At 44.9% G+C, this 17,540-nt stretch overlaps 1 protein-coding gene across 1 annotated transcript; it reads right to left on the bottom strand.

The window, feature by feature from the left end:
* Positions 1 to 301: 301 nt before the first annotated feature.
* Positions 302 to 11,573, bottom strand: Cimip7 (ciliary microtubule inner protein 7). Its single transcript, XM_034484584.2, has 4 exons — positions 9,600 to 11,573; positions 7,599 to 7,712; positions 1,121 to 1,177; positions 302 to 718 (listed from the first exon to the last, which is right to left on the bottom strand). Exons 1-4 carry the CDS (start codon positions 9,624 to 9,626, stop codon positions 302 to 304), a joined length of 615 nt encoding a protein of 204 aa, XP_034340475.1. The 5' UTR covers positions 9,627 to 11,573.
* Positions 11,574 to 17,540: the final 5,967 nt, after the last annotated feature.

The raw sequence follows: 17,540 nt of genomic DNA, 5'->3' as shown, positions 1-17,540 counted from the left end.
GCCTTGACTGTTCTAGTAGTAATTTCCCTGAAACTACATTGAGTACAAGAGGCTACAATTACTGAGGAGTTATTGAGTCCCTCAAACCTACCCATGGTCATGACTTTTTTGGACTCTGGAGTCTGCTGCATACAGGCTTATCTTTTCTTAGTGGCACGGCTCCCTAGACAGCACCTCCCCAGCCCAGCACACAGAAATCATACATACTTCATGGGAGCCAGACACAGGGCCTGCTAGTGAGCTTGTTCATAAGCACCCCCAGATAGATATCTTAGACTGTGAGGACAAACAGCCTGCTATGTCAACTGAATCTTTTTAATGCTTGGGACCAGTTTAAACACTCAGAAACTCCGGCGTGAAGGTAGTGCTGCAGCAACTTGGGCTTTGGGATTCCCGGGAGGCCTGGCAGTGTTTCAGTGACTGGCTCACGGGGCCTTACCTTGGTGCTACCACAGTGACCACCCCGGGATGGCTGGCAGAAGTTGTGTTGATAGGTGGTATCGGCATAGGGAGGCTGGACCTGCACAAACTGGACAAGGCGCTGGGGAAGCCTAGTGAGTCCTGTGCCTGACCGGAAATCAGTCTGGTAGGATGATTCCAGAGGCGGCTGCTGGCTCAATTCCAGCTCGCAGGGTGCCCAGCGCAGGAAGGTGTGTCTCTTCCACAGGCGTTCCAGGTCTTTCCGTCTTCCAATTCCCTGCAGCAGGCAGTAGGGACCCTTCTCAACGGTATGGGCTCTTGGCCCACAGTCTTGGCATCCAGGATTTGCTTGGGCCCCATCTAATCCCAAGTCATCTTGGTAATGTTGAGATTGTGCCTGGCCTCCCTAACCTGTGCTCACATCCTAAGTAATGCTATCATCTTAGCATGAAGCCCCTGAGTGACCTCCTGGGATGGTTGTTCACAGTTGAGCAAACTAGCTAAGAAAACCAAGGCAAAGTTGCCTCTGTCTGGGGGATGAGATTTTTAGCAGTGGAAAAGGTTATGGGGAAATAGATGCTCTTCTGCTTATGTAAGAAACCCGTTCCCTAAAGGTCTCAGGTCTACCCTGCTGCCTGCTGCTACATCCCCTGCATCAGCCAAGGGGCTTCTCCCCCTTCCTCTTTCCTCTCCGACTCACTTTGTCGAAGGAAGTGCGGTTGTCGTGCTTGGAGAAGAAGTGTTGTTTTGCAGGCTCCTTGAAAGAAGATGAGAAGGGAGGTGAGGGCAGGGTGTGCTCACCGGCTCCTGCGGAGACGGAGACTGCCTTGGGAGACACCACTTCTAAATGCTAAACTGCCAACACCCTGAAAGGGTAGAGACAAATCAAAGTGACATGTCACCACTGCCCCCATCCCTACCCAGAAGCTTTGGGGCCATAGGCATCTCTGCCAGGACATCCTGCCATCAGTGGAAGGCTTAAATCCAAGTTGCCTAGGACTGGGCTTCAGGCTGCTCCCCTCTACCCATACTACCTAAGAGCATAGCCAGGCTTGGAGCCCTAAGTGACATCTGGAAATGAATATATCTGTCTCCATTTGAGGGTATCTGCCCAACTCCAGGCTCAACAGCCAACTGCCGGCTCCACATCTTCGTGTCCAGGCAAGGCAGGGCACCTCCAAACACATCACTGAGCTATGATTCACTGCCATTTTGCCTACAGCTCAGGCTGTGGCACCTGACAACTAGATTAAAATATCTGAGTCTTCTTTGTTTTGTTTGTTTGTTGTTTTGAGACACAGAGTCTTGCTATGTAGCTCAAGCTGGCTTGGAATTCACTATACAGCTCAGGTTGGACTTGAAGATCCTTCTGCCTTGGCCTCCCAGGGGCCGGGATTACAGGCATGAGCCCCCATACCTGGCTTGTCCTAGTTAAAACCACCATCCTCTCTTTCCTGAAGTATCAGAGAGTTTCCCACCTATGTCTAGGCTTTCAAGATCCCACATTGAGTCTGGTATCGTCTCAGTAGCCAGAAATTCCTTAAGTACATAAATCACATCTTGTTTGCCAAAAAAAAAAAAAAAAAAAAATCTGTAAAAGCTCTTCATGTTTGTAACAATCAAAACCATAACAGTGATCTCTGAGAGCTATAAGACACACATCCTCCCTCTGACTCTACTCCCAGCCATGCTAGACTCCGCTCTAAAGGCCAGTGACTGCTTCCTCAGGCCTGATTTGGTGAGATCCACCATGGCTGGGTTGGTGGTGTTACCAATGGCTGACAACAGGCTCAGATGCAATGCAGAATTTGTGGTATTTCAGTCATAGAGTGCTAGCCCAGTTGGTTTGAGGCTCTGGATTTTTATCCCCAGACCAGAGAAAAAGAAAAAGAAAAAGAAAAAGAAAAAGAAAAAGAAAAAGAAAAAGAAAAAAGAAAAAGAAAAAGAACAAGAAAAAGAAATAAAGATAGAAAGAAGAAGGAAGGGCAGAAGGAAGGAAAGAAAGGGAAAGGAAGAAAGGAAAGGAACTAGCTGCTCCAAAGACTGATGGTTCAGGTAAAATGACATCTGTGGCTTGTCTTTAGCAGTCGGTGTGATAGCTCTATTAAGAGAGGAAGCTGGCCAGACTTCCTATCTTTCCTTATAAAGAAGGTGACACATTTGGCACTAAACCCCCAGGGCTCCAGAAACTCGGGTTTAGCTCAGTGGTAGAGAGTGGGTTTCCAATTTGCATTCAGCACACACACACACACACACACACACACACACACACACACACACACACACACAAACACACCAACTAATAATCAACCAACCGAAAAAAAAAAAAGGAGAAATTCTTCAGAATTTAGAGCAAACAAAGAGTTCTTAACAATTGACACTAAAATCAAAAGCCAAGAAAAGAAAAACTAAGCCAGGTGTGTTGGTCCATGATGTAATCCTAGCAGGTGTGGTGGTCCATGATGGAATCCCAACAGGTGCCAGGTGCGGTGGGCTACGATGTAATCCCAGCATGTGGGAGATGGGAGCAAGATCAAGTGTTCAAGAATGCACTTTGCTACAGACCATGTTAGAGGTCAACTTCAAACGATATTTAAATTTTTTAGTTCAATTAAACTAGATCTTATAAGACTTAAAAATGTTTTGGTTCTGGGCAACTAGGTGATAGAAGAGATGGCTCAGTTGTTAGGTGTGCTTACTGCTCTTGCAGAGAATCCAGGTCCAGTTTCCATATCCACATTAGGTGGCTTACAACCACTTGTAACTCCAGGTCTAGAAGATGAACACCTTTTGGCCTCTTCTATCCCCTGCACACTCTTGGTGCACATAAAATCATTCACACACACACAAATACACATAAAAATAAATATATCTTTAAGAAAATAAATAACTCTAAAAAAAAAAAAAAAAAAAAAAAAAAAAAAAAGCTCTGCCAGCCATGATCATCATAGCTAGAGTCCCAGCACTTAGGAGGCTGAGGAGGGAGGTTTGTTACCAGTTCAAGGCCAACATGGGCTACACAGGAAAACCCCGTGTCCCCAAAAAGATTTTCCTATGAAAATCCAAAAGAAAAAGATAAAAGAAAGCCACAGAGTGGGAGAAATACACTTGCAAACCACCTATTCAACAAGGGACTAGAATCTAGAATATATTTTAAAGTAATAACATTGCAATAGTAAAAAAAACAAGCAATCCAATAAGAAAATATACCAACAACATGAAGTTATTTCACACACACACACACACACCAAAAAAAGAATATACAGATGGCACATAACATGAAAAGACGTTTGGCATCATTAAACACTGGAGAAATGCAGATCAAAAGCTCAACGACATCTCATCACCCATGTAGCAAAATGGCTAAAAATAACGGTTTGATGATGTCGAATGTTAGTGAAAAATCAGGGAAACTGGATCATTCATGCCCTGCGACTGGGCATGTAAAATGGCAAGGCTACAATGGAGAACAGCTTGGCAGTTCCTTTAAAAGCTAAACATGCAACTACCATATGATCCAGCAACTGAGCTTCTGGGCATCTATCCCAGAGAAAAGAAAACTTATGTTCACCCAGAGATCTGCACAAATGCTCCTAGCAGCTTTATTTATCAGAGCCAAAATTGGAATCAGCTCAGATACCCTTTAATAAAGCAAATGCTCAAACAATCCAATCCATACAAACCAAACCATAGAACACTACTTAGTGATGAAGAGATGAACTATTTATAGTCGAAACAACTTGGATGACTCTCCAGGAAATTACACTGAGCCAAGGAAACCAAGCTCCAAGATTGCATACTGTATTATTATACTTATGTAGCAGCTTTCCCCTTTAAGTCATTGATTTGTTGAGACAGGGTTTCACACTGCAGCCCAGACAGTCCTGGGCTCACTGTGTAGCTTAGGCTAACGTGAAACTTGTAGCAATCCTACCTCAGCTTTCCAAATGTTGGGGTTATAGTGGTGGGCCATAAAACCTGGGTACTTTTTTAAATTTTGAGATAAGGTCTCCCTGTGTAGGCCTGAAGATCAAAGGTCCACCCCCAGAACCCACATTCTAAGCTGGGTATGGTCCTGTAGTAGTGCATCCTTGTAACTCCAGGGCTGGGGTGTAGAGACAGGAAGCTCCCTGGGGACTCCAGCCAGCTTAGCTGAATTAACAAACCCCAGGGCACAGTCAGAAACCCTGGTCTCAAGGTGGATAGCTGTCCTGAGGAACAGCACTCATGGCTGACCTCTGACCTCCATATATGTATGCACATATGCACACAAATAGACACACACACAAATATTAAAATCTGGAACAAGTTCCAACTGACCTCCAAGTTTCCCCATCTTTCCTCAGCTGCAGTCATGCATAGCCTAGAATGAATGCCTCTCTTGTCTGAGGCAGCCCTGACTCTGAAAACTCATTATCCCCACAGTGGCAGGATAATCTATCGACTCCCACTGATTCCACTTTTACTCTCACACAACTGTGGGAGCCTGGTGAGAAGGAGTCATTTCCTCTCCCGCCCAGGCAGTTCTGAATATCCTTGCCCTCGAGAAGGTGTCTTTGTCTCTCAACCATTTAGGCTTCTCTTCTGTTGAAGAGCAGGTGGGTCTAGAGACATGATTCTCAACTAAGAGGCCTTGGGGAGAAAATCAGGTTCCACTGGGAAGAGGCAGGATTTACATGTGGGCGAGCTAAGGGTTCTGAGGAAGCTGGAATTCTCTAGTCAGTAGGGTGCTGAGGGAGGAGCCTCTGGGGAACAACAGGGACATAGCATGAAGCACTGCAACCCAAGGACCTGCTCCATCCATGAGTCTGTGACGCTTCTTGTCTGCCTTTAGGAACCAACACTGATATTACAGTTCCCAGGGGTCAGGCAGGTGAAGGCAAGCGTAAACCCATATGGTTCAGAAGGAAGATAAAAATAGGAAAAAAAAAAAAAAGTTTTTCCCATATCCAAATGTCACAAATGCTTATGTGCTCGAAACCAGAGGAAAGTGTTGCCATGTCTCAGGAAGGATGTTAAACAGTAGCTGAAACCGGCCAGCTGAAGCTGCTCCTTCAACCAAGAAGAAGTAAACTTTGCACCTTTTCCTGGGCAGTTCTATTAATTAAGAGAGGCTTAGACTGAGAAAGAACCATGAGACTTGACATTTATTCAAGCCAAGTGCAATACATGCCGATCATGCTGTTTGGTGCATTAGATAATGCTAGATAATGTCTCAGTCTTCATTTTGATCAACAGCCAAAACATGTGTCCTATATGTCTGTTCCTGAGGGGTGGGATATTTGCTGTCTAGAAGGCAAACCGTCTGAGGGCTACTGTAAAACTCCAGCAGGAAGGCTCTGGATTGCTTCTGTCCCTCTACTACTGTCTCTGTCTCTCATTTTTCCTCTCTTTCTTTTTGGCTTAGAAATACATGACATAGCATGGCTGTCTCTGAACTCCTGACCTTCCTGACTTCACCTCCCAAGTGCTGGGATTGCCGTTGTGTGCCACCACACCTGGCTTCATCACAATTTCAAAAGGAAGGAGGGAGGCCGCTGGTGAGCAATCTGGAGCTGCTTTTGGGCCTGGCTTTGTAAGCATCGCCAATAAGTCCTTCCAACTGGAAATGCTGAGAATGCTAAGAAATATGGCAGCCTCCAAGACCCTGCTGTCAGCCTGAGAAAGCAATTCCTGAAAATCCAGATGGCAGATCTAGGCGGACCTGGCAATAGGCTGAGAAGCGGGTGGAGTGTGTTTCTCTGGGCTTTCCTCCTCCCTGTCCTTGTTTGGAAGGCAGACTGAGTACAGACACCACTGTGACCCCTGGAATGCCCTGGGAGGAGACGAGGAAAATAAATAGGAAAATGCTTCTTCTCCCCTTCTGCTTCTAGCTGACTAAGATTTTCCTCTCAGGAGCATTGACCCTTTCAGGCTCCTCTCTCCACACCTTTCTTTTCTGGACTCCAGCTGCCATGTTGCTGCCCTGTCCCTTCTGGGATAACAGTAAAGGCCGTTTGCCAGATTGTTTGTTTGCTTGTTCAATTTTGTTTTGAGACAGCACCTCATAAATTCTCAAACACACTATAAAATTGAGGAAACCTTTGACTATATGATCCTCTTGTGGGCTGGGATTATAGGCACGTGCTTTGTTTATTCAGTACTCTGGATAAACTCATGGCTTCATGCTTGCTAGGCAGACACTCTACCAACTGAGCTACATCCCCAGTCTGTTTTTTCAAGACAGCATCTTGCTACATAGCCCTTCCTGGCCTAAAGTTTGCTAAACACTCCAGACTGGCTTTGAATTGCTTTGCCTCTTAAGTGCTACGATTACAAGACATGTACAACCAAAACCTGACACTTGGATCTTAAAACAGTGAGACTAGCTAGATGGCATGGCTCATGACTGTAATCCTAGCAGCTGACAAGTTGGAGCAGGAGGATTAGTTTGTGTTCAAGGCCAGCATGGGCTACAGAATGAGACCTTGTTTCACATCTTATCCTCTTTCCAAAACAAACAAAATCTTGTGATATATCTTTTCCTGAGGCCTCCATACCTACTGTTTTGTAAGCAAATAGTTTTCCTATTTTTGCGTATGATTTTTTAATGCCATGACTCTGACTGGTGTACACATTTCAGCTTTGTTTTGTCTGCAGGCATGAAAATGGTGGAGGGCTGGGCCTGCATTTCCTACTGTGCTCTTGAATCCTGGTTCTGTTTTTCTCAGCCATCTATCCTCCCAGTCCTTCCCAGTCCTCCCTAGTCAGGTATGTGGGCTAGTACCAGCCACCACCTGCCCACTAAGAGGAGACTTCCTGCTTGTCCCCAAGTAATAGGACAGGGAGGCTGGCCATAGAGTTTTGTGACCTCAAAGAATCTGAAATGAAGGTAAACTCAGCAAAATGCAAGGTTTTCTTCCTAGGTTCTAAAGGTTCTATTCCCCATTGCTACCCACTGTACTTTGGCTTGGAACCTTCTCCCATTCAAAAGGAGTCTGCTCTTCTCTAGCCTTTTGGTAGAGATCTGGTATATCAGGCCCAAGGTCCCAGTCCTGCTATCCCAGGGTTAGACTATTCCCAGATGACTGGTTTGTCAGTCTGTCTCTGCAAGGGCTGAGACGGTGATCTTGAGGTCTGCATCCTCAAGAGGCAGGAATGGTCTTTTCCTTCCCACTGCCCTCAGGGATGCCTTGTACCTCACATCTCTGTAGGAACACCGCTGGAGGTGGGGGCTTGGCAGCAAGACGGTATTCTCCAGCACTTTCACTCTTGACTTGACCTCGGTAGTGCCCGTAGAAGCCACTGTTGTGCTAAAACAAGGCAGGTGGGAATCATAGTAAAGCCTGCTCAAATCTTTACACCGGCCTCCCAGAAACGAGAAACTCCCCCTTCAGTTTCTGACAGAATAGAATTGAAGAGGAACAATACTCCTGGACTGGAGCTAGCACAGAGTTTTCCCCTTCTTTCACTGGGACAAGTGGCCTCAACATGATGATCTTTCTGCGTTGTGTGTGGAAGGGAAAGGGCATCACGTGGTCATACTTCTGTAAGCTACTGTTGAGTGGGGTGGTGTGACCTTGGGATCCTTTTGTTCCTCTCCTCGCAATATTAATACTGGGTCAAGAATCCCTGAGAACCAAGAAGCCAATGAATATTTCTTTTGAATGGATTGGCAAGGCTATGAACACTCACTTACCATCCACTATTCTGGGGTAAAAATAGGCATGACATGGGCTTTCCCCAAAGAGGCTATAACTAATAGAGAACCCAAGTCAAAAATAGGTATTGCAAAAACAAAACAAAACAGAAATAAAAGCTGGGAGGTGGCTTGATCTTGGGAGGTGCACACCTTTAGTTCCAGCACTTGAGAGGCAGAGGTAGGGGTGCTTCTCTGTGGTCAAGGCAAGACTGGTCTACAAGAACGAGTTCCAGGACAGCCAGGACTACACAAAGAGATCCTATCTTGAAAAAAAAAAAAAGATAAACAAACAGACATATAAAAATCCAGAAATAAATACTTGTCAATCAGGCATGGTGGCTCATGTAATAAAAGCAGTTTGGTGGCTGAGGGTGGGAATGGGGGTGGGGATGAGGGTGGGGGGATACTGTGAATTCAAGACTATACTGGGCTATATAGAGAGCTAGCTAAGCCAGCATGAGCTACAATGTCAGACTGTCTCAAAAAAAAAAAAAAAGTGGAAAGAGACATGTTGGAATTAAGAAAGGGTCCAGGGGCACTCATATGGGATGAAAGACGGTAACAGAGAATAAAATGACCAAATACATGTATATACACATATGAAGTGGTCAAAGGATAAGGATAATTGGGAGGGGCACTGGAGAGATGGGTCAGCAATTAAAAGCACTGTTCGTTCTTTCAGAGGATCTGAGTTTGAGTCCTACCATCCAAATGGTAACTCACAGTCACCTATAGTTATAGTTCTAGGAAATCTGATATCATCTCATCTTCTGGCTCCCTTGGGTACCAGACACACCTATGGTGCACAGACATGCATAGACAAAACACTCATATATGTAAAATGACAAAATATATTTTAAAAAGTAAGTTCCTATGGAAGGGCTGTTCTGTGTAGATATCATTAGGTGGGCGCTCCCGAACAATCACATCAGGTAACTCCTATGGTCGAGTCCTTTTGTGTTGAGTCCTCCTGAAGATCAAAGTTCCCATAATCATAAGCCTAAGCAGAGGGAGCTGGCTGGAGGCTGGCCTTCAGTGACAACAGCAGACTCCTTGACATCTCTTTCCACCTCACTAATCAATCTGTTCCTGTACTGTTTGTAGACACCCCTTACTCTTTACTCAGGTTAATTTAACAATATTTTACTTCAGTAGCATTCACTGTGCTCCAGGCATGGGGATGGGCCCAGAAAATAGACAAAACCACAAAAAAAATATAATTTCCTGATGTCCCCAAACTAGACAGTACTTAGTTCCAAAGTTTTGACAGAGCCTGGGAGGACCAGTGAAAAACCAGATGCTAGAAGCCTAAGAGGTTCAATTGGTTAGCAGGAAGCAGGAAGCAGGAAGCAATGCAGCCTTCAGAGGTATGGAAACCTCCTGGAGGAGGAGAGGGCAGCTAAGACTTCTGCCTGCCTGGATATGGGATGATACCTCTCTTCATCCTCATGACTCAGAAAGATTTCATGCTGGCCAGAGGGTCAGGATTAACTCTTACCCAGGAGCCTATTAAAGCACCTTGCATCTTTCCACGAAGGGAGCCAAAAAGGCAAACTTTCCTCTTGTCCTTTTGAAGCTACATCTTAGGAGAGAGAATCTCTGGAGGTCAGCTGTTTGTTGCTTAGTAACACAGGGAGGCTGTGACTGCACAATGCTGCAGCTGGGGCAGCACCCATCCTGTAGCCCTTTTGTCCTTGTTTCTCCAATTCCTCTGTGTGAGAGAACTCCAGCTCCTGTCGTTGACTTTGGAGAGGCTCTGTACAAAGGTGCAAAGTTCCACAGCAGAGTCTGATGACCTGGCCAACGACATAGTAAAGACCACGTTAGAGGCAGATACTGTGTCTTAATATTGCTAGGGACATAAATTTAGAAAGAATTCTGTGTATTCAGAAGACATGTCATGGGGTGGTTTGCTCTTAGGAAAAATCACCCGCAAGCCCTGCCTACTTGATGAAGCATTTTGTTTGACTAGGAATACCAATTTTTATAGGTGAATGGTAAAAGGGCTTACCTGGAAGAGAAGAAATTGGACATGGTCCAGTTCTGAGCAACTTTGGGTCAATTGTATACAGACATGAGCAATTCACTCCTTTCTTTTTTTGGGGGGGGGGTGTGTCTTGCTTTTAAATATTTTATTTATTTATTTTATATATTGCCCTGGCCTGTGGGGTCCTCAACAGGGCACCCTAAGTGAAAGGGGGAGAGAATGGAAGGGACAGGAGATGCAAAGAATGGGACAAAGACAAATTTTCTGATCAAGGTCCATCGAGCTGTATTTTCTCAGGCAATTTATACAGACAGGGAAGGGGATAATGTGTTTGGGGGAATTTCACAGAAGTTGGGCGTTCTGCCATGTCAGATATCTTGCAGCCCCTATGTTTTTGTCTGGCTCAGGGCACAGCAACCACTCTCCTTAGGGCACAGTGACCATTGTCCACCTGCTTTCTCAGGAGTCGATAGCTGAGGAAAAACAAAACCTAAAACTATTCTTTCAAAATGGAGTAAGGTTGGCTCTCGGCATCTCCCCCCTTTTTATTTAATTTGCATGAGGCTGGCGAGACCTATGGGTCTCGTCAATGAATGAGCGGGCATTAACCAGAGGGGGATAGCATTGACCTGATTCAATGCTTTCCCCCTCTGGGGAACAGAGGGTTGTTCTTCCCACATCTTGGTGTCTTTTGGAGAGGACGGGCAGAGCCTGGCTTGGTGGGAGACTCCCACAATGAGTGGTCTGAGGACCGACACCAACCCCTATGCAAATCAGGTTTGCTTCACGGGGAACTCAGAAGCAGACAATTGTGTCCTCCCCCTGCTGTACCTCGTCACGCACCCCTTGTAGGTACCCATGCTGTGTTTGTGCCATGTTGAACCATTGTGCATAGATCTGAGTTCTATGCAGCTCTTAAAGGAGCTATGTCAACGCAAGGCTCAGCCAAGCCTCTATCAGCCAGACCAAGTCTATTATAATGTACTTGTAGAAGTTACATGCCAAGGAGTCAATTTGTTGTTTTATAAAGCCAGTGAGTCTGTTAAAGGCCCAAGGGCTGAAAGCCAAAAGGAGAAGGAGACGATCACAGGACCCAGGATCGAAGGGAGAAAGGTGGAGGCAGAGAACCAATTTTTAAGCCACTCCTCCTCTTGTTCTCAATGTTTCTTTTGCCATTCTAATCTCTCTCTGATCTTGGTCATACTATTTCTAACTACCCCAGTGTGGTCAGTATAAAAACAGCATTCTCCCTTTAGGGCAGCACAGAGCCCCCTTTGCTGAAGGAAAAGCAGATCAAGCCCTCTGCCATTTTGGAGAACAACTTCAGACAGTGAAACGAGGGATTTTTCTAGATTAGTGATGCCACTCTGTAGCTGTTCGATGTTCTTGTCAATGGCCCATCGAAGGTCTGAGTAGTGCAAGTCCGGAGGCCAGCATCAGGATTAGAACCTCCAACAGCAAATACCACGGGTGGCTCATTTTTATCTGTAAAGGAAAAAAGAAGGGAATTCTCAGGGAGATTTCTCTTCCCTGGATCTTAGTTGTTATTCATCTTATCTACAATTGGGCCTGGCTTTGTGGAGGTATCTATTTGCTTCATTAATCTTTCTGGCAGCCATCTAGCATGGCCTTCTTTGGTATCAAACAGACATATCAATCCTCAGCCCCATATGAGAACTGGGTTTGGTCCATTCCATTTAAAGGTAAGAGAGTCTTTCCACATAACTGTGGCATAGTTTTTATTGGTCTCAGGGTGCCAGAGGCGATCAGCAGCAGACTTGCCATGAGTGTTCAGATTTAGAAAATTGAGAACCAATGAGGCATGATGGAGAATATTTCTAGGGGACCCCTTCTGACCACCTGCTTTCTCAGGAGTTGATAGCTGAGGAAAAACAAAACCTAAAACTATTCTTTCAAAATGGAGTAAGGTTGGCTCCTGGCAATATATATGATGAATACACTGTAGCTGTCTTCAGATGCTCCAGAAGAGGGCATTGGATCCCATTACAGATGGTTGTGAGCCACCATGTGGTTGCTGAGAAACTCAGGATTGCTGAGCCATCTCTCCAGCCCCCCCCCCCCCCCTTCTTTTTACCAAAAGAAGCTGGCTAGAGCTGTTCTGAGGGAAGCTCAGCTACGAAGTCAGGGAGGGAAACAGCTGGGTGAGGTAGGATAGAAAGACAGAAAAAAAATGTGTTTTATGTGTATGAGTGCTTGTCTGCATGTGTGTGTATGATGAGCACCACATGGGTACATTCCCCAGAGCTACCAGAAGAGGATGATGGATTCCCCCGGGACTGGAATAGACAGTTATGAGCTGCCATATGAGTGCTAGGAACTGGACCTGGGTCCTCAGGAAAAGCAGTCAGTGTGCTTAACTGCTGAGCCATCTCTCCAGCTTCAAATTAAAAGAGAGGGAAAAAAAAAAAGCAAACGAACTTTGAAAATAGAAATTAAACCCTGCTGGTGTCTCTAGCAAGAAGTCTGTCCCAGTATAACTGGACACACACGTGGACACATCAGTGTAAAAGGATTCATAGTAGCTGTATATATTTACTGTACTTTCCTGGAAATCCTTGACGCTTGAAATGTTTCAGGACTGTTTTCTGATATTGGAATGGTTCTAGCTACTTTCCTGTTGCTTCTGTAAAATACACTGACAGGAGAGAGAAAGGGTCTATTGTGGCCTCCACTTTACTTCTTCCCAACTAGCAAGCCACAAGGAGAGTTTGAGGTCACTGATGATTCTGCATCCAGTCAACATGCAGAAACGAAGGCTGGAGAGATGGCACTGTGGCCAAGACTAGCTGTTCTTACAGAGGACCCAGATTCAGTTCCCAGGACCCACACAGAACTCATAACCGTCTTTAAGTACAGTCTCAGGTAGCCTGATGCCCTCTTCTAGCTTCTGTGGGCTATGCACATCTCTGGTACACAGATATACAGTGAGGCACTTCTACACATAAGATAAAAATGAAATATCAGAAATAAATAAGAAATAAATAAGAATAAAAAAGAAATAAGAATAAAATAAATAAATAAGAATCTGAAAGCAGCACAGGTGGTAGTGACTTAGTGGGTAAAGGTGCTTGTGGCCAAGTCTGAAGACCAGAGTTCAATCCCAGGACTGGTGTGGTGAAAGGAGAGAACCAACTTCTGTGGGTTGTCCTTTAATCTCCACAGAGCAGTATGCACAGCTCCCTACCCAACACTAAATAAACAATTATTCAAAAAGAGGCAGAGCTCGAGCAAAGGGGGAGGAGGAAGAGAGAAGGTGGTTGTGAACTCTGTGCTCATCTGATTTCCTTCTTTTTATACAGTCTAGGATACCAGCCCAGAGAACAATGCCACCTGCAGTGTGCAGGTCTTCATACCTCAACCATCTAATCAAGGTAATCCCTACAGGCATGGCCGCAGTCTCACGTCCTAGATAATTCTAGGTCTCATGGAATTGACCGTAGAGATTAACAATCCTAAACCTATTGCCAGAAATCTTAAGCCGGGTGGAACATTTGTAATTCCACACTTGGGGAAGTGAATCAAATGTTTAAAGCCAATCTTGACTCCAAAGTGAATTTGAGGCTAGCCTAGTCTACACAGTGAATGCCAGGCTAGCCTTGGCTATATAGTAAGATGCTGCTTTAAACAGTGCTACATATTACTGGTGGTCAAAAAAAAAAAACAAAAAACATATGGGATGAAAATATAAAACAAGCATAAAAGGATTAATTAATAAATTCAGTATAGAAGTCACTTGGGGGAGAAAGAGAAATGGTATTGGCATGAGGAGGACTTCAACTCTTTAATTTATTCTTTCTTTTTTGAGATAGTCTCGTGTGGCCTAGGCTGGCATTGAATTGGCTTTGTAGCTGAGGACGGCCTTAACTTTCTGACTCACTTGTCTTGCTTCCCAGGTCCTAGAATTTTAGACATGTACCACCATGTCTAAGATGATCTAATAAGATTTGTGATGATCATATAATTTTACCATCACCACCACCACTACCTCCATCATCATCATCATCTGTGCTGCTGAGAATCAAATACAGGCCTCCCTGTATTCTAGGCAAGCAGACTACTACTAAACTATTAAATTACAACCCTTTTATTGTTATCTGTGACTGTTATACGAAGTTACTTAGGCTGGCCTTGAACTTACTCTGTGTCACAGGAGAGTCTTGAAATTGTGATGCCTGGAGCCACAAGACCACCTTTTACTTCTTTTTTGTTTTTTGTTCTGTTTTGTTTGTTTGTTTCAAGGACATGATTTCTTTGTGTAGCCCTGGATGTTCTGAAACTCGCTCTGTAGACCAGGCTGGCCTTGAACTAGTAGAGATCCACCTGCCTCTGCCTCCTGAGTGCCGGGACTCAAGGTATGCACCACTACCACCCCACTTTTGTTGTGTTTTGTTTTAAATTTGGGGGGGTTTTAGTTTCTCACTCTGTCGCCCAGATTGGTTTAGAAGTCACAGCAAAATACTATTATTGCTTCAGCATTCTAAGTACTGAGCCCAAAGGTGTGAGTAACTGGGTCCAATTGTCTTTTTTTTTTTTTTTTTTCTGAGACAGAGTATTTTTCCACTCTGTATTCCAGACTTCCCAGAAACTGGCTATGTATCCCAGGCTGGTCTCCAATCCCTGATCCACCTACGTGTCGCTAGGACTACAGGTCTCACCATACTTGGCTAATTTATTTTTTGCTGTGCCAGTGATGGAACCCAGGGCCTTCCATATGTTGCATATGCTTTCCCCTGCTGAGCTCTAGAACCCAAACTAGGTTGTGGGTTTTTGCTTGTATTTTGAGATAAAATATCACTATGTAATAGTCCTGGATAAGCTAGAACCCCTTATATATTGGCCAGGATGGCTTTGAACTTGGATCCATCTTCTTACCTGTATAAGTGCTGGGATTTCAGACAGGTGCTACCATGCCTGACTTGGTTTGACAAAGGGTCTCATGAATCCCAGTCGGGACCCAAACTCAATCTGTAGCCAAAAAAAAAAGACCTTAAACTTCTGATCTTCTCGCCTCCACCCACGCAGAGTGCTGGGATTCCAGATGTATACCATAACTGTCTCCATTGTTTTGTTACTATAGAGAGTGTACATTTTTTTTAGAATTTTATATAAATAGAACCATACAATATGGACTCTTTTGTGTCTGAATTCTACTTAGCATAAATATTTGAGGTTTATGGGCACTGATGTAATAATTGTTCCGTCATTTTTAGTACTTGGGTTTACCTTTGTTTTTTGATGATGGGTTTTTTTGTTTGTTTGTTTGTTTGTTTGTTTTCTGAAACAGGATTTCTCTGTGTAGTCCTGGCTGTCTTGGAATTCACTCTGTCAACCAAGCTGTCCTTGAACTCAGAGATCCATCAGCCTCTGCCTTCTGAGTGCTGGAGATTAATGGCCTGCGACCACTTCCCAGCTTCATTTTTTTTGATTCATTTTGATTTTTGGATTTTGTTTTGTTTTGTTTTGCCTTTGTGTATGTAAGAGTTCATGTTCATGCCATTGCACACACGTAGAGGTCAGAGCACAACGTTCAAGGGTCTCAGAATTCATTTCTATCTTTGTAGGTCCTGAGCCAGGTCTTCGGGCTTGGTGGGAAAGGTTTCTACTCGCTGAACATCTTGCTGGCCCTTGAGTTCTCTGTTGTCTGGATATAGCAAGTCTCTTCACTCTGGCTCCAGATGCTGCAGCTACTCCAACATATCCAGACAATGGTGAACTCAAAGGCCAGCGAGATGTTTAGCTACATATCCTGATCTTTGGCGCCCTGGCCCAACCTACACGCGGCCCTCATAGGCAGCTTTGGGCATTCCTGAGGGCCTCCATTTTTTAGGTTTGAAGTGGAATGGGGCAGTGGGCCCTGAGAAGGCCTGTGCTGAGCATCCAGACCCGAGGGTTCAGGATCGTGGGGTCTGGAGGCTGCCTGTGCCTTAAGGCATTCTGTGGTGGGAAGTAAGCCGACTGTTTAAACCGTTAGGACCTTTAAGACCGTTAAAACCATTAAAAGGCCTCTGGCCTCGTGCAGAAGGGGGCGGAGCCAAGGATCAGCGTTCTCATTGGTGGGCGCAGCCCGGGGGCGGGGCCGCATCTTGGCGGGCTTTCCTAGGCGCCCAGGAAGTTGCCGGAAGGTGTGTGTGGTGCCACGTGTGGTACGTGTGGAGGTGAGAACACGAGAGGTGTGGGCCACAAGGGGCGTGAGGAGTGGGGAGAAATGAGGTGGTTGGGGGACAGCAGGGGACTTCGCAGGCCCAGTCGCCTTAACTGAGGGCCGCTGGGCCACAGGAAGCCTGGCCTGAGGCTCTCAGCACCTCAGACTCTCACAGGACCTGAGCTTCCAGTGGGAGAAGAGTCAAACCTGGGAAATCAGTGAATGGGGACTCAGAGAGGCCAACTGGAAGTTTGCTTTTATTATTTCAAACAAACAAAACTAAAATAAATAAATAAATAAAAATAAAAAGTAGAAATAAATAAAAATAAAAAGTAGGAATAAATAACCAGGAGCCTCGAGGCTCTCTTAAAACAGTTTATTTTAGTCAGGTGGTGGTGGTGGCCTTTAATCCCATCACTCGCGAGACTGGGGCAGGAGATCTCTGAGTTTGAGGCCAGCCTGGTCCACAAAGGGAGTTCTAGGATAGCCAGGGCTACCCCCGCCCCCCAAAACAACAACAACAACAAAACAAAAACAATAATTTTGTTTTTTATTTTCTTTTTTAACGATACTTATGTACAAGGAGGGAGTTTCGTGAAGATCAGAGAACAATTTTCAAGAATTGGTTCTGATCTGTTGTGTGGATCTTGGGGATTGAACTTGAATAGTCATAGTTGCTAACAAGCACTTTTACCCATGGAGCTATCTGTTTAGTCCTTGGAGAAAGCTTCTTGACAAGACAATATGAGAGTGAACAATTCCTTTTGGCAAAGAGTTGCCTGGCGATTAGGTGGAAGGGGACCAGAAGTCTTCGGAAGAATCTAGCCTTTTCAGTATTAAAGGAGGGGTGTTGGGGGGATGTAGAGGATATAGGACACAGTGTAGGGAGGGAGGTGTTGAAGGCTTTCACTCCAGGGCTCCATTTCTCAGAGCTGGAATAGGACTATATAGGGAGTTCCAGATCTATCTCTTGTTAAGTGTGCAACCTTGTCCCCCAAAACCAAGCTGGACATGGTGAGGGGATATATGTAATCCTAGCACTATCTATGGTTGAGAAGAGCCAGATTGGGATTCATAGTGAGATCCTGTATAAAAACAAACCATCCAAGCACTAGCTAGGCAAAAGCAGGCAGGCTCTGAGTTCAAGGTCAGCCTCTTCTACATAGTGACTCCTAAGTAGCCAGGGTTGCATAGTGAGACTAAAATAAGTTTAGTGAACTTATTTAAAATAAGCATAGTGAGACTGAAATAAGTAAATAAAACCTAAAAACTAGCTGGGCAGTGGAGGT

Source organism: Arvicanthis niloticus, chromosome 21 (genome assembly GCF_011762505.2).
Source record: "Arvicanthis niloticus isolate mArvNil1 chromosome 21, mArvNil1.pat.X, whole genome shotgun sequence".
In the NCBI taxonomy this organism is placed as follows: domain Eukaryota; kingdom Metazoa; phylum Chordata; class Mammalia; order Rodentia; family Muridae; genus Arvicanthis; species Arvicanthis niloticus.
This window is presented reverse-complemented; position numbering and strand designations above follow the sequence as displayed.

Excerpts from the sequence above, each read along its gene's own strand:
- Cimip7 (XM_034484584.2), bottom strand. The coding sequence starts at position 9,626 with ATGCAAGGTGCTTTAATAGGCTCCTGG. Across the intron at positions 7,713-9,599 it reads GTGCTTTAATAGGCTCCTGG|CACAACAGTGGCTTCTACGG; the intron begins GTAAGAGTTAAT and ends GCCTTGTTTTAG. Across the intron at positions 719-1,120 it reads ACCGCACTTCCTTCGACAAA|GGTCCCTACTGCCTGCTGCA; the intron begins GTGAGTCGGAGA and ends ACCGTTGAGAAG.